The sequence below is a fragment of the Kryptolebias marmoratus genome, linkage group LG14 (assembly GCF_001649575.2).
Source record: "Kryptolebias marmoratus isolate JLee-2015 linkage group LG14, ASM164957v2, whole genome shotgun sequence".
In the NCBI taxonomy this organism is placed as follows: Eukaryota; Metazoa; Chordata; class Actinopteri; order Cyprinodontiformes; family Rivulidae; genus Kryptolebias; species Kryptolebias marmoratus.
In genome coordinates, this window is record NC_051443.1 from 13227671 (window position 1) to 13244063 (window position 16393).

Below are 16393 nucleotides of genomic sequence, written 5' to 3' on the forward strand. Positions count from 1 at the left end.
ACGTCTGCATCTTTACTGATGAGCCCCAGGACCACGTCTATACAGATGAGGGCCCCCGAGCGGCCGATGCCCGCGCTGCAGTGCGTGATGATCGGCCCCGACCGGTGAATGTGCCGCATGTAGGAGATAAATGTGAGCAGGTGCTCAGGCTGGGAGGGAGTCCCGTGGTCGGGCCACCCGGTGTAGTTCAGGTGAGTTACGAGCTGACTTTCATTCGTCTGAAAGCAGATGAAGCCCTGACGTTAACAAGCCGGTTGGACGAAGAAGAGGCGTTTACGGTGCGCTCGAAAGGCTCACCTGGACGTCTTTAACCTCGATGAGTCGAATGATGAAGTGGTCCAGGTGCTGATCTTTGATCACTGTGATCTGTAACCTGTCGTCTACCATCTCTGCTGTCCTGGGCGTGTCGGGCCAATACCGCTGACACTTCACTTTGCCCCCCTCCACCTCCTGGGTCATCATGGCGATCACATCGGACTTCTGCTCCCAGACCATTTGCCAGAAGTCCCCCAGGGTGGTGGGTAAGGGTCCCTGACAGGCGACGTACAGGAAGTTCTCCTCCTTCACTGGCATGTTAATGAAATTGGCGTTGATGTAACCTCCGTCTTTGCCGAGCATGACACGAGTTGTATCGACTGGAAATGAAAAAGATATCTAATTATATTATATAATAATCCGAGTCCAGCTGGTTTGGTGAAAAGATAAGCAGTCTTCTCAGTTTCTTTCACAACAAAATACAAAATATACCCCACAAGAAGAAAAATCATGTTGCTTTTCTTACAGGGAATGATGTTCTTGTAGCGGTTCTTCTTCTTGTTCTCTTTAGTCTGACCGATGAGGCAGTCATCCAGCGGCTGGAGATTCTGAAGATTCTGTCAGGGAGGAAAACAGATTTTAATTTCTTTGAAGAGAAATTAAAAGCATTAATCTCTGCAAATGTGTGTTCTTTGCTTTTCCTAACCTTTAATCATATCTACTTTAGTCTCGTTGGTACATAAGGCAGGAAATGAGAGTAGAGAGTCTGTATTGAGTTTGTTTAGATGAGTAGTTTGAATATTTTTAGGTAAGCTTTCTATGAACAGCCCCTGTAGCAGCAAAAATCTGCTGAATTCAACTGTTTTTATAAGGATTTTAATTTAGAGTTTTACTTCAAATTCTTGCAGTGGGACTTTCTGCTCCAGAAGCCCCCTCATCATGCGCACCACCGAGTTGAGCTTTGGTCCTGAGTATTGGCCGTGAGGGACCACTGTGACGAGGGGTAAAGAGGTCAGCTCGTCCTTCGTGATGATTGGTCCTCCTGTGGGAACGAAATGCAGAAAATCAAACTTGGACCGAACACAAATATCTGATCTACTGGGCCCAAAGGAAACCTCTTTTCAAATGCTTCTCTTTTGATTATTTTATTTGTCATTTAAGATTTTTTTTATTTATTTCAAGTTCAGAGAAAGTGAATCTTACCATCTCTTGAGCTTATGTTTTCAACGGGGAGTTCATCACTCCCCCATGTGATTTCATCTTCCTCTGGCTGCCCAGCACTCATCTGCAGATAGCTGCCGTTCCAACACAAACAGTAAACAGATGTTAGCATCATTTGGATTTGCACTTACATTCACTATAAAAAGCAATAAAAATCTTACTTTGCATTCCTTGGGTTGTCAACACTCTCCTCCTGCCACGGTGCTCTTCTTGGGCTCTGTACAGATTCAAAATGCAAGGTTCATTAAAGCAAAAATGTTAAAAAAAACTGTTTTATTGAGAGTTTGGTTAGGTTTGTACCACAGGAGAGTCGTCAGGTAAAGAGGATCCATCCCAGTCTGTGTCCTCTGAAAGCTCGGCTCTCTGCTCCGTCTCTCTTTTTTCCTCCAGTGGGTCGCTTTCATAGTCTGCCAAGTGAAAACCATCAAGTTTATTATGTTCAAACTAAAACTCCCAGCTCATTCTCGAGCCTGTACACAACACTGTACCTATAGGAGGTATGGCAGGGAAGCTGCTGGATTTCGGCTCGTTATTTGGCGTATACAGCTTTGTCTTCGCTCCACTGTCCTCACTCAGATCTGAAAGAAACACGGAGACGAGAAGGTTGAACCAAGATACTGATAGAAAGGTTTTACAAAGAGTCTGATATGTGTAAATTAAAACTTTTTAAAAAGCCTCTGCTTGTACCTGTGCTACCATTGCATTTATCCGAGTTGATGGGTAGATAAGCCAGATATGTGTTGGGGTTCTGGTCAGGCGGCCTAGACACAATAAGATGAACCAGGCCTTTAGTTTTTCGAATGGTGGTGACAGCTTGGGTGTGAGACACACCTATCATCAGCTCTTCGTTCACCTACAAGATGGAGAAAAAAGGAAAAAAAGGTTTGGAAGAACTGGATTTACAACAGTTTCATAACATTTAACATTTCGTAAGAAGAGATTAAGTTATAACAATAACTACAAAAAGACTATAGACTGTTTAATAAAAGTACATTTAACATATTCAACCTCCAACTCTGAGCTTCAGAACTCACTTTCAGGAGCCTGTCTCCGACTTGCAGCTGGCCCGAGGCCTCTGCCACTCCTCCCGGTGCGATGGACTTGACAAAGACCCCCCTCTCCCCTCCAATTACAGAAAAACCCAGACCTCCCGATGGCGGCTTCTCCAAATCCAGCTTTAAAATCTCCTCCTGCGATTGCAGAAAACAACAGCGTGACTAACTAACAGTAACTCACAGTAATTCACTGAAACCCTTTATTATAAACACACAAACTTTATGAGCTACTTGTTCAGTCAAAGAAACAAATTTTATTAAAGCGCACCAACAGAATTTATAACAAGAAAGTCAAAATAATTTTCTTGACTCACCTCTGGAGGACAAAGTGCATCAAGTCCTTCAGTATTTGAGCCATTCCCTTTTGGCAACCCTTTAAAAACAATGTTTTGGTTACATGAAAACTAAAAAAAGAGACACAAAAAACATAACAAAAATATCTTTAAGATGCAAAACAAACCATTCATGTTGGAGGACAACTTGGAGCCAATGCTGTCTATGAGAAAAGAGACACTTCTCTGTTCAGGAATAACAGGCTTTCCATCCCTGTGAGGTGGAGAACATGAAGGAGAGTAAATATATTTATTATCTTTAACTTTCTGTGGTGCCACAGAAGGAAAACGGTGACCCAGATGTACATGTTTGACTACCTGGTGGCCTTGAGAGTGACGTTATCAGGGGAGAGCTCCAGAAGTTTTATACTCTCTCTTAAAGTCAGGTCCTGGGTGGGAGCACCATTAATGTAGTGGATTAAGTCGAGTGGCCGCAGGCTTCCTTCCTTAAAGACCGGAGAGTCAGGTTCGATATCTCTCACAAATAAGACTCTATAATCACTTTCTCTACCACCATCTAAGACCAATCCTAGGGACAGGAAGAAAGAAAAGGTGTGAGAAACTCATACGTGTTGGATTATTGCAGAAGCTTTAAAACTCCAACAGGAAATGGAAACCATCCCATCGTCCTAACGTGGGTCGTTTCTTACCCAGTGGTTCTTGTTTGCTTTTAAAACAAATGTCAGGCAGCAGGTGGGCTTCTATGGGGGGGTTTGGTGCTCGCAGAATCCTCCCGACGATCAAATCAACCAGCCGAGGGGCGGCGCGCACGAGACTGACCACCTCGGTGTGGCTCATGTTGCTCACATCCGTGTTGTTAACCTGTTGGCAGAAAATAAAAACATTCATTTAATTCATATTAAAAGAAATAGTTTGACATTTGGAGCACTGCAGAAAGCCCAAACTGTACCAAATCCTTATGCTTAATTAAGTCTTGGGGATCTTCTATTTTGTCACTATATAATAACTAATTTGTGGAAGTAAAAGTAGTTTACAAAGTCTATCAGTTGGGATTACTGCTTTAAATTACAGCTAATTTTGAGATAAAAATTGTCCATTCTCTAATTAATTTAAATAACAGATGACGTTTGGGATGAATTTTCACCATAATCATTCGGTCCCCAGGCCTAAGCCTTCCATCTCCTTTGGCTGGATCCTGGACAATGTCATGGACGTAACATCCCTGATCGTTGCCTTTGGTGAGGGTGAAGCCGAGGCTGCCTTTTTCTGACTTCAACAAGGAGACTTTTAGCTCAACTTCCTAAAAACAACAAAAACATCTCAGTTACAGGAATTATCACTCTGAGGAAAAAAAAAAACAATCTAGATACACATTTCAGTGTAATGCTTTTAACAACTTTTTTCCCCTCCTCAGTCCTCACCGGGAGGTCTTCCCCCATGTTCTGTCTGTCGTCTGACATTGTGAAGTTTAAGGGCATCGGCATCGGAGGAGGGAGGGGGTCTGGGCTGGGGCAACAGGCGGATGACATCCCAGGCAGAGAGGGGGACTCCAGGTCAGCGGACACGGGTGATCTATCAAAACATAAAAGAGTTAATTTTAAAAATGACTTATAATGACAATAAGAAGTGTTGCAGTGGATCTGCTGTCTATTTGTGAGATCAAGTACCTGTTGTTCAAGTCGGACCTCATCATTGAGAGATTTGGGGAGTAAAAAGCCGAGTGGAAGGTGTTTTCCAGCTGACCAGGGCTGTCGTAGAGTCCCAGACCTGGGTTGCTAGCAGGGGTCTGATAAACACTCTGTTCCCAGTTTTGCCTGCTGCGTTCCAGAGAGAAGGCTTCCTCTAACTCCTCATCCTCACCAGAACTGTCGCTGTAGCTGTTGTGCCGGGCGGGGGATTTGAACTGCAGCCTCTCCAGGGCCTTCCCCACAGGACTCTGATCCATGTAGACTTGAGGAGGGGAAGCAGTCGCGCTCGAGTTCAGGCTGAGATCTGAGAGGTTAGCGGGCTGCTTTTTGGGTGATGGCTTAGGTGTCTGAGAAGAAACAGGACTGGTTTGAATCCTCATGAATCACACAGTTATGAAAAAAACAAAACAAAACAAAAAACATTATTTCATGACTCACCAAAGCTGAGGAGTCTATCTCACGCAGAACGCCTTGTTCAGGTCTACAGAGGAGCAATGTCACCTCCTGTCCTGTTCCTCGCAAGGCTGATATGACCTCCTGCGAAAGAGAGACGTGACACCAACTATGATGATACACAATAAGATTTCTAATTCAATTGCATGATAAAAAAAAGAAAGCATACATGTTGTGAGAGTCCTTTCAGGGGGGTTTGATTGACTCGTAAGATGACATCGCCCACTTTGATCCGACCACTCTCCGCAGCCGGCTGACCTGGGAACAGCTTCTTTACCCGCACCATGCTGGAGCCGTGAGGTTCGTCGGGAACGTGCTCTTCTCGACTGAAACTGAAGCCGAGACCCGACGTGTTCTTCACCAGGCACACATCAAACACATTATCTGTTGGGACAAAGACACAACTCTGCTGTAAGGACCAACCCTGGACAGATGAGCACCAGCCTAAGCTCCAGTTCGGAGAATAAAACCAAACGATTACTTTATCATCGTCAAAACAAAGAGGGCTGCTCTTATTATGTGGTTTTACAAGAAAATTCCACTTTCTACCAGACACAAATCCAATTATCAAATAAATCACAAGTTGGCCATTTAAATGCTCTGCTTAAACTATTACCCCAGTCTGGTGGTCTGATTAGTCACAGCATTACGCTAAAATTACTGCCTCATGGCTGCGTGTCCCTGCCAGCTGGTCAGGTTGCAGTTTAAATCCACATCTGTCCTTAACTCCCATCAGACGTAGTGCAGAAATTGAACAAAAGGCCAATAAACTTGATTCTAATAAAACACATTACTTTCTATGACAGCAGGAAAACAAAAACAAAAATCAAAGTTTCACAGGCATCCTAAACCCAACAGCACAGAAAACACAAACTGCGCTGTAATAATGGCTTCAAAGAGGGCACCAGGATCAGCGCCAAGAATTCAGTATCCAATCAAATGGGAGATGAGGTCCACAATCTTCCTTTTGTTCCTGTGTTATGGATTAGAGTCGTGGCCAGCAGTGTTTTGCAGAACATTCGCATGCAAGCGACATTACACCACCGACTTGTTAGTTTAACAAGTGTTTACTAGACAGATATGGGCAACCCGAAACCAGCCCGACACAGACGCATGAAAACGCAGCAGTTCGAGTGCTTACACAAACTTAATAACGCTGAAAATTTGTACAACTGTGCAAAGAATTCCTGGAACAAACAGGAAGTGGGAAATACTGCTGCATGCTATTGGTACTTACCAGCCCAATGAGTCCAGTTCTAGGAAAGTGCAACACATCCTGATCAACCAGCTCCAAACCTGCACGAACGCACAGCTAATGGGATGTGCGCGCATTTCCTTTCAAATTAAGTTATCATGGCAAGCTACTTTGTTTAGAGCGAGAACAAAGGAGGCTTAGTGTTAAAGGTAGAGACAAAATGTTGACCAAAATAATAAGTGTTTCCTTTAATAATCTTTGATGTGAACTTTTATAGAAAAAAAAAAAGGCGTTACCCTGTAGGGAAGTGAGCATTTTATAATAAAAACTCAATTACAGTGACTGAAAGTGGGCCCAGAGCCTACTCTCAGTATAAATGGATACATCAGGGTGCATTGAAATGTGCTTTTAAACCCTCTCAAATGCCTAACTGCACACTGCTTAAGAATCCTCTTTAGTATTCCACCTTGGTGTCTCACCTTTCGTGACAAAGCTGTACTCGGGTTTTTCTTTGGTGTTGGGAGGCTGCACCTTGTCCTTGGTTTGATCCCGGTTACTGGCAGCGTGATTTGCGGTGGTTTGAGGGGTGAGGGGGGCGTGAGCGCCGTCTGCAGGAAGATGACTCCTCTCCAATACCAAATGCACCGTCTGGAACACACACACACCACATGATTTACAAGACGTTAGAGGCCATCTGGGTGGCTGCTTAACATCTTTACATCATCGTAAACATCAGCCCTCACCTGCCCCGTCTCTCTGAGGACGTCGACGGCCTGCTTATGAGTGGCCCCCTCCAGGCTCTTTCCGTTAACGGCCACAACACGATCACCTGTACATAAATCACACACAAAAATTCATTCATTTCAACCGTTTAGCCTTTGTTTCTTGTGGCGTTTGTAACAACCGTTTTTAATGTAGTTTACCTTTCTGTATTCTTCCATCGAGCTCGGCGGCACCTTTTGGTATAATGCCTTTGACGTAGATGCCTCCGTGTCGAATTGATGTGTTGGCTCCCCCCTAAAGAAAACCACACAACTCTTAGTCTCAACAGCCAAAGGCAAAAGAGTTAAATATGTATTTCCTTTGGGGGCTGATGGGACATGGGGAGGGGTAACTATTGAATGATAAATGCTCCGTTTTTAACGTGGCCAAAAACGACATAACAAAAAGATTGTATAAACTTTTAAAAGGTATTTTATATTACCACAGACTGAGACTTAGCCTATAAAAAACACCTCTCATTTAAGGCTTTTAACAATTTCTTTCTTTCTTTATTTAATTTCTACAAAGGAATGATTTCAGACACCTTAAAGAGTAATGCTACTGTTTTTTTTTTCTTGCAAAAACTGCTGAAACTGTGCCTTATTTAGTCATTCTAAAATAAAAACAAAGCATTCATCATTTAACAAAAGCTGATTTGTAAAAAAATAACATTCTCCAAAAGGGATGTTACTGAAATAATGACTAAAGGAATTAAATTTAAATGATAATCACTGGGCTAATACTCCATCTGATGATGATAATATCTTGACGGCCATGTGGATTAACAACTAACTGCAATATTTTTCAACTTTTATTATTAATAATAATATCACACAATAGTCAATAATTATTGTGACCACAGCAATAAGAAGATGCAGTGAATTGATTGGTATCTGAGTGTTATTTATGCCAATCAATGTTTAGTCCACGAGAGAGAAGTTGGATTAATTGTACTCCGTTATATTAATCATCAGCAGGAAGCGTAAATAATAGCACTCATTAGAAAACCCACAAATCAGCCATTCTTACAGCTTTTAGTCATTTTAGTCATTACTGTGAAGGTGCTAAAGAGCCTGTGATTTTATTATTCTTTGAATATAAAAAATAATTGTTATGCAAAATGAGTTATATTACCACAAGCTCTTCCAACAAACAGAGCTAAGTAAGCAAACTAAAAAAAACAACAACAAACACATTAAAACACTAAAGAACAACAGTGGTGAGATGAGCAGGAAAGGGGCCAAAACAAAGAGAGAGTGAAAACCTTGTCGGACAGTACCGTGACTTTTATGCCCAGGCCACTGTCTGTTTTGGACAGCTCAACGTCAAATAGTTCTCCGGGAGGGAGACTATTGACCCCTGGGGCATTACCGTTTATATTTTCCGCGGCGCTTTCCTGCAAACAGAGAACAGTGCATCGGGGTGATTTACGACATGCAACAACATGCAGGGAGATAAAGCGATCAAAGGAAAGCGGGGAAGCTGATTCTGGTGCTGCGGTGAAGGAAGCGAGCAGATATTCTAACACATTCAACATGCAGTGCACTGAAATCAGCGACGTGATCACAGGTCAAGGGTTAACAACAAGCAGTTAGTTGTGCCAAGCATCTGACAATTTAAAAATGCTTGTTCGTGGAAGAAATATTTGTTTCACAATAATAAAAACGCAACTTTGTGTATTCTAGTTCGTGTAACTCCAGAGCAGACGACTGTTACGTAAAGTAATATCTAAGAACAAAGAGTCTATTCACACCAATGAAGTCAAACCCTCAGAGATCGCACCTTTTTGACCTTCAGTTTCTCTTGATAACTGGAATAAGTCTCCTCGTCCATGTCTGTGTCTCCCCTGTCAGAAAGCTCAGAAAATTTGGGATTTTCTGAAAGCTTCACTTTTCTAATTTTAGGTGGCAGGGCTGGCGGTGTGGGATTCAGACCCACTTTGGGTTCAGTTCCACGACTTTGAGCGGCGGTTTCAGCTGTGGCAGGACCTGCGGCTCTTTCTAAGCATTTCTGAATTCTGTCAAGAGGGGACTGGCTGGTTTTAGCAGCGCTGCCTGGCTTGGAGTCCTGAGGGCCGAGGCTGGCGTTATGGCGGCCTGGAGAGGAGGCAGATGACGGCATGCCAGCCCTGAGGGGAGGAGGGCTGGGGTTTCCAGTTTCTGCATTTTCCTCTGATGAAGAGTCAACATTCAGTTCTTGCCTCTGAGCAGAGTTAGATGACCTAAATGAAGACGTAGGTGGGCGAGGAGTATATTCTGGAGGTGAATCTGTCAAAAAAATGAATAAAAATAAAAATAGTGACGTAAGAATGCAAATAAAGGTTATGCCTCTGTTTAAAATAAAATATCAAGAGCTTAAAAACATTTATATTTCTACTTTTACCTTTATAAAGCCTCTCTTTGGGTTGTGACACTACCAGAGTAACATCATCAGGAACATTTTGAAGAATATCAATCGTAACAGCATGAGAAAGTCCTTCCACGTTTAAATCATTCACAGATATCAGCCGGTCACCTGAATCAATGTTACCACCGTTACATGCACGAAAAACTAACAAGACAAACATCGACAACAAATCTGAGCGCTAACACCTTAGCGGGCAACCAAAAACATGCAAAAATCTACCCACGCAGGATACACGGGGTAACAAAAACACTATCCTACCAGGTTTAAGGCAGCCGTCGAGATCAGCCGGACCCCCAGGAGTGATGGAGCTTATGAAAGTACCGAGGTCCGCACGGCCAGAATTTTCGCCTCCAACAACCTGAAATCCTGCACCACACACAAGCACAGTCATAACAGCGTAACTATACAGGTGTGTTCAAATGTTTTAGCATTCCTGCACAAATCCAACTACAACCAAAGCTCACTTGTAGTTTGAGAAATTCTATTTGTTTAATGTGGTACATTCTTCCCAATTTAAAATAAAAAATAAATATCTTTTTTGATACATTTTTACATATCGTCAGCTATGAAAAGAAAACCAAAAGCGGGACATTTTATGCTTACCAAGTCCATATTTCACGTCTTTCTTCAGGTTTACGGTTGTGATTTCCCTCTCTGGAGACGGCAGCTCTTTGAGCTTTTTCTTCAGAGAGTCTGTGCAGTCGCAACAAAGATAACATGTTATACAGTAAAATATTAGTAATACACAGCAGCTTCTATGCGTTTTCTGGCTGAAGCGTAACTTTTGTGTCAACGTGTTTGTGTCAACGTAACAGCGGGCAACTAAAACTTCAGCAGTGCAACTATTATTCAGCTGGGGCAGAAACGCAGTGCTGCAGAAGGGCTCCCACTTTAGTGCAGCTGAGAAATGAGTTTGAAAAGATCTGCTGAACTGGGATGAAAGAGGAGTTCAGTGCCAACAAATGAGCGACTAAATGGTTGAACTACGGCCAAAGTCAAGATCCACAAACCAGCAGCAAAAAGAGAACACAGACTCAGTTTTTGCATTTTACGTTTTAGATTTACAGACCTGTACTTTGTTTTTGTTTTGTATCCAGATGGCTCACAATTAGCATTAAATTCAACAAATTAGAGGATTAAAAATATGTTACGTTTTAGAGCAGTTGGGCATTTTCTTGTTTTGACATTATTTTGTATATAAAGCAAAAACAAACCATCAGTTCATGTTTGACTACAACATACCATTTACAGAGGCCGGGGTTGAAGGCACTCCAGAGGAACCGTGCATACTGACACCTGCAAACAACACAGATGGTCAGTGAGGCCAAACAACTGATCCAGTAAATAATCTGTCGTTTTATCCGATTATTTGTTATAATTAGGATTAAGACTGTGCCTCAATCTGACACGAGAAAACAAATTTCAGCTTAGAGATGTGCATATAATAAAAAATAGAATTAGTTTATTAACTGGTGTAAGAGGAGACATTAATTCCAGACTTTATATCCTTAATAAATTGTTTCATTAATATCCTTATAGATAGGCCAGCATCCTTACCAACAACATATGCTTGGCCTGTGTCCTCTATGGAAGAAGAGTCAGATTCCTTTTTAGGCTGGTTGAGGCGCCAGGACGGGCTGCTGTTGTATACCGCTCCAAATGATCTAAGAAGATCAGAAAAAACAAGAGAAGATTCACTTCAAATATGCAAAAGACAAAAAGGCTGAAAGTTAAAATACAGATTCTGCAAACAACGTTTTCTTTGACTCCAATTTTTCTCTAAATATACAGATAATTCCAGCGAATATATATAAAAAAAACATGTCATATTTAAAATTTTATCCCATAGTGGTAGGCAGGAACTGTCCCACAAGACAAACGGACAACCCACACACAAACCCCCCCAGAGAGTCAATTAGAAGATGAAGGTAGTATTCTCTGTCTCCATAGAGCAGGTATACGATTAGTCCCAGGAACAAGTCCTCACTAAGTAATCTTACTCTCCCCTGAAGTCAGCTCATATACACTGACACAAAAGCTCTACTCAAAAACAAAAACCCTACTTCCTGAATCGAGTTTGAAATAAAACCTTGAATGGCTACATAAACAAGGAACTAAAAATGGAAACCCTTGGGCCTTCCTTTAAAGTCTTGTGAGGAGAAAATTCTGAATGTTTTAAAGTATTTTCCTTCTCTGATCTTACTTGTCTTGCTGTTGCGCGAGCGAGTCTGTGTCCGAGCTGGCGCGCTGGTGCTGCTGGACATAAGAAGCCGCTTGGTTGAAAGGTGGCTGGACAAGCCTGCTGTTTGACCCATCCATCCGGTGCTCCGCAGACTCCGACAACCGCGCCAGGTTGTGGTGGGAACGACTCATTAATCGCGGCTTGGAGAAGCCCGTGGAGGCCATTGGATGGAAACCTGGTAGGTGGAGCTCGTCGTGGACCAACACTGAGCCCGACTGCGCCTTGTTCAGGGACGCCTCTGAGTACGAGATCCTCTTCAGGTGGTCCGGGTTGGAGCGGGTGGATAAGTTGGGGACCGTCCTCACAGCTGGATCAAGAGAGTACTGCAAACTGCTCAAAGGGTTGTTCTCTAAGAAACAGAAAATGAATAAAAACGTTAATGTTTATACATTTTGTTACAGTATCCTGATGTGTCACCTTTAAATAAAAGCAGAACATATTGCGGTTACAATCCTTCTATATACATAACATTTAAAGTTTTTTTCTAACTAAATGATTTTATTTTGAGGCCACACTCTGTGTACCCTATCCAGACGGATATGAGGGTCTGCTGCCCTCTCACGTACCCAGATCTTGCAGCTCCTGGTTGTTCTGGCGTGCCTTCGTCTGCAGGTTGAACTTGTGCTGATCCGTGCTCAACTGCAGCAGATACTGACATGTCTTGTTGCTGTCTGTCTGGAAAAGGTGCTTAATCTCGTCGGATGTGTTCTGAAGGCAAATTTTCTTTTTCTTAAAAGATAAGAGAACACAATTTCAAGTGAGGACCATTTGAGGAAATCTACACAGGGAACTAATAAGTTACAATGCAACTGTTTATTTCTTAAATAAAAGAGGGGGAAAAAATACATACTGCAAAGGAGATCTTCTTGGTTTCCCTCCAGGGGAACTTCAGCACCGGGGTACGATTTCCATTACGGACTTCAAAAATGTGCACCCCTTTGGAGGAGACGCCCAGCATGATGCCCGTCTGAGATCTCTTCTCTGGAAGCACTCGATGGAAATGGACTCCGTACTCTACGAGCCTCTGGCTCACCTTTGAAACAAACAACGCAAAATATTAATAAATGTTTAAATGTACTGAGACACACAGCAGGGATTAGTGTTGAGGTGCAAATTAAAAACAAAGAATTAGATCTTTCCATTAAAAACAAACAAAAAAAAAACGCTTTTGTGACAGTGCAGCTTAAAGTCTATTTTACAATTCCTCATTGTTGCTAGCTTAGACACCGTGGAAGAGTTTATTTGTTCATTTGTTTTCCAAAAAAGCAATAATCAGTCCCTGTAGGATGGTGTGCTAAACTATATTTTAGTGAAGAGTACGACCAGACAGGCCTTCTTTTGTAGAGCTGCCACTTGTGAATTTAAATCAATTAGTACTTTCAAAATAAGAACTTTAGGAGCAAATTACTGCAACTTTTTATCCATCTGCGAAGGACCTTGATTTCTTCGTATTCTCATCTTGCTAACCTTGAGGAACTCAAACTCTGCTTCATACTCTGATGATCCGTAGTAGTTGCTGTGAAGTTTTGGCAGTTCTTCCCTCAGGGCCGTGTGCTCCACCTTATCCAAGGCAGACACCGGCATGTACTGCTCCAGTCGGAAATAGGTCTTCCCGTAAAGCTGCAGCACAGAAGAGAATATTCACATTATTGCTTAAATGTTGCAAAGACAATAAAAAAAAAGTGAAATTAAATTAAACACAGATGCAGGAAGAGGGTTCAGTACCTCAGGTTGGTAGTCACCAAATTCCGCTTGCAGTGCCAGTGAAGCCAGCAGCAAGGCATTTTCTGTGCTGCAGCGCAGCCTTTCCTCCAAGATATCTTTCCTCAGCTGCAGGTAGTACTGATGTTTGGTCATAGTGTGTCTGTTTTACGCAAAAAAAAGAAATATTTTGGTTTATTTTCACGTGACATGCCAACACAGGGCTTTGTTGTTTCACAGCAAAAACATCTATTTATACTTTAAATAATTTGCAACAACTACAGTTTGAACTTACTGTATGAGGTTGACATCATCAAGGAAGAATTTGATGCGCAAGAAAAGGGTAAAAGCAACGTCAGATCGTCTCTTCTTAGGATCCTCCTTCCATCCATTTGGGGCCACTTTAACGAGTTTGGCATCAGAATCGATGAAGAAAAACTCATTTTCTGCGTGAATTTTAAGATGAAAGAGAAGAAAAGAGGTGTCAGCATGGGGAGGAACCACGTTGATTTATTAAATTAAATCAACTTTATTTATAAAGTACATTTTAAATAACCAGACTTGGCCAAAGGGCTGTGCACTAAACCTCAAAACAATACCACAAAACATTAGTAGCCTAAAGGATATTAAAATTGATTACAAACTGTAAAAGAAGTTTTAAAATAATAAATATAAAGCCAAGTTTAAACAAACACCTAAATAAATAAAAGACAAATTACTTAAAATGCCAAATCTCTTTAATGCAAATAAAAGCCAAGGAGTTTTACCTCTTTAATGCAACATCATGTGTGGAAAACTAATCTAAATTTACTTCTAATAGGAGAGATATACCTGAGAGCAACAAACATTACCTTTGAGGTAAGCAAGGCTGAAGAGATGGTGCTCCACAAGCCCGATGTGAGCCACCACCATATCAAAAACATCTTTACAAAGGGCCTTGACATCACAGCTCAGCTCCAGTTTTTGGCCATTTAGCAGCACCACGCCCACCTTCCTTTGCACTTCTTCCCCCTTACCGCGTTTCTTGAGTTAGTGGAAAAATAAATAAATAAAAGAGAAGCGAATCGTTAAAAATAAGATGTGAATACGCTGGTTTCAAGGCGGATGCATTTAAACACCTACCATTATCGAAGAGGGCACGGTTAAAGGGACGCAAGGCTCACTGGCCATCTTCACAAACTCTGGTCCGAGATAGTTCTGACATTTTAACAAAGGAAAAAAAAAACACTTTTTTCTTAAAGGGGTATGTGGACTCTAGGTGATAAACAATTAAAAAACTACTTTTTGTACAAAACCATAACATTCTAACACATCATATATACTTTTTAGTTTAAAATATCTAGAAGACTTTACAGGTTTTCTGGTTTCAGCCAAAGCTTTCCCAATAGTAACTCCCACATCCCAAACTACGTCTGATCTATTTACCCCAAACACACAAGAGAGTCTCCCATGCACATGTGATTAATCTACTAGTTATATATTCACCGTGTTTGAGGTCTACTGCCAACATCAGCAGATTTGTTCCTTCGTTTACCACGTATGTTAACGCTTTTACACAATTTGTGATAGTAGGTGGCATCAATCAAACCATTCTGTAAAAAGTTCATTACCACAAGAGGCTGAAATTAATTATACTGTGCAGTCAGCAGTTTGCATAACCACCACATTAAGTGAGCACAGCAACGACATGTTTGCAGCCAATGAGCATATGAAATTCAAACTCTCCAGGCATCACGTCTAGCGTTAAAATGAGCTTTGAGCTTCTTGGATACTGGATGTTTGTACTGCAGTAAGAGGGTTTAACTGACAGCTCTCTGGAGTTGGTTGTTTTTCTGTGTTTTTCACAGCTAAAGAAGACGAAGCCTTGTAGCAGATAAAGACGGAAATGATCCTCTGATGTGTCATTACCAGAGATTACAGGGTCGTTGCATTAATGGCGCATATCTGAGTGCTGTGTCACAGGGTGGACAAACCTTGTTTTTGCGAAGCGATATAGAGGAAATGTAGAGTGGGTCTTGGGGGTCGATCAAGGGCTCGTCTGCGGGGTAGAAGTTGGCCCTGGACAGCCTTTTGGCCAGGTGTGATTGGAGCCGCTCCACCTCCTCTTGTCTCTGGAGGAGCAACTCGGCTCCCACCAGACCGTCATCGGCTGTCCCCTCATTTTGCCTACAGAGAAACAAGCATGAGCTGCGGAAGTCCCGTCGTAAAACACAAGCCGGCGTTTGGGACGAAGCTCTGCAGTAGGACGAATGGAAAACATTGTTTTTTTTTCTGACAGGAGGCACAGCAAACAAGCAGGCTGTTCGGGACTGTAATGCTAGAGCTTTAAGAGATCGAGGCGGGTGAATGTGAATGTCATGTTAGATGACCTCACTAGTGAAGCATCTTGCTGTGCAACACCAGCTCTGTGTGTGGCCCAGGGGACCAAACGAGACAGCTTTGTCTGTGGCTTTCCTGTTTAGCGGAGAGTTTTTTTGAGCAGCTCTTCAAAAAGGAGGAAAATTAACAAGCAGACACTAACGCAACTCAATACAAAGATGACGATATGTGCGTTGGCAAGTATACATTTTCAATCATCAAACAAATCAATAAATCTCTTTTACATAAACCACAATTTAGTCATAAACACACAGCTGGTACTATAATTAGTCTGAGTGATGCATTAGCAGTTTGGATGCACAGAGCTGCCTGCACATAACTAATAGATTTAATAAGCAAAGGTTTTAGTTTAACATGATTTATTGAACAAAACATTCTTCCGATACTCATTTTTCTTATTAATTTCCTTAAAAAAAAAACAGTACCAGGAAGTCACAGCACGAGGGTTTCGGACTTGAAATTTCTAGAACTTTTGTGATGAATTTGCGTGTTCTCCCTGTGGCTGCATTTTGTGTTGGGTTAATTTGTAATTGTTAATTTTGAGATAGGTGATGGACCAACCGTCTGTCCAGGGTGAATCAAATCTCTCACCATATGTCAGGTGGAATGAGCTATAGTAGTGCACAAACCTGACCAGAATAAAATGGATACAGAAAAGTGACAGATGGAAACTTATCTGGGTTTAAAAGAACGGGGACGAGTGCTTTAGGATAAGCCTACAACATCCACAAACCTACAAAAAT

General features: G+C 41.9%; 1 protein-coding gene across 6 annotated transcripts in view; it reads right to left on the reverse strand.

Annotated features, from left to right (window-relative positions):
• Positions 1–16393, reverse strand: part of ptpn13 (protein tyrosine phosphatase non-receptor type 13) — a 41340-nt gene that overhangs the window by 937 nt on the left and 24010 nt on the right. Inside the window, exons 10-47 of one of the 6 annotated variants that reach the window (XM_017407775.3) lie at positions 15245–15437; positions 14394–14468; positions 14123–14294; positions 13567–13717; positions 13296–13434; positions 13038–13190; positions 12421–12603; positions 12137–12299; positions 11532–11919; positions 10886–10992; positions 10571–10624; positions 9932–10021; positions 9587–9694; positions 9305–9436; positions 8705–9189; positions 8202–8318; positions 7084–7177; positions 6904–6989; positions 6640–6808; positions 5135–5349; positions 4951–5049; positions 4492–4859; positions 4246–4396; positions 3969–4124; positions 3514–3685; positions 3182–3392; positions 2992–3077; positions 2846–2904; positions 2511–2666; positions 2164–2329; positions 1965–2054; positions 1777–1883; positions 1638–1693; positions 1459–1559; positions 1149–1297; positions 782–872; positions 298–635; positions 3–218 (exon numbers count right to left, since the gene is read on the reverse strand). In XM_017407775.3, the coding sequence (XP_017263264.1) occupies positions 3–218; positions 298–635; positions 782–872; positions 1149–1297; positions 1459–1559; positions 1638–1693; positions 1777–1883; positions 1965–2054; positions 2164–2329; positions 2511–2666; positions 2846–2904; positions 2992–3077; positions 3182–3392; positions 3514–3685; positions 3969–4124; positions 4246–4396; positions 4492–4859; positions 4951–5049; positions 5135–5349; positions 6640–6808; positions 6904–6989; positions 7084–7177; positions 8202–8318; positions 8705–9189; positions 9305–9436; positions 9587–9694; positions 9932–10021; positions 10571–10624; positions 10886–10992; positions 11532–11919; positions 12137–12299; positions 12421–12603; positions 13038–13190; positions 13296–13434; positions 13567–13717; positions 14123–14294; positions 14394–14468; positions 15245–15437 (6046 nt within the window). Of the gene's footprint in view, positions 1–2; positions 219–297; positions 636–781; positions 873–1148; positions 1298–1458; positions 1560–1637; positions 1694–1776; positions 1884–1964; positions 2055–2163; positions 2330–2510; positions 2667–2845; positions 2905–2991; positions 3078–3181; positions 3393–3513; positions 3686–3968; positions 4125–4245; positions 4397–4491; positions 4860–4950; positions 5050–5134; positions 5350–6639; positions 6809–6903; positions 6990–7083; positions 7178–8186; positions 8319–8704; positions 9190–9304; positions 9437–9586; positions 9695–9931; positions 10022–10570; positions 10625–10885; positions 10993–11531; positions 11920–12136; positions 12300–12420; positions 12604–13037; positions 13191–13295; positions 13435–13566; positions 13718–14122; positions 14295–14393; positions 14469–15244; positions 15438–16393 lie in introns of all 6 variants that reach the window. The other 5 variants (XM_017407774.3, XM_017407773.3, XM_017407776.3 and 2 more) reach the window with 5 other exon arrangements.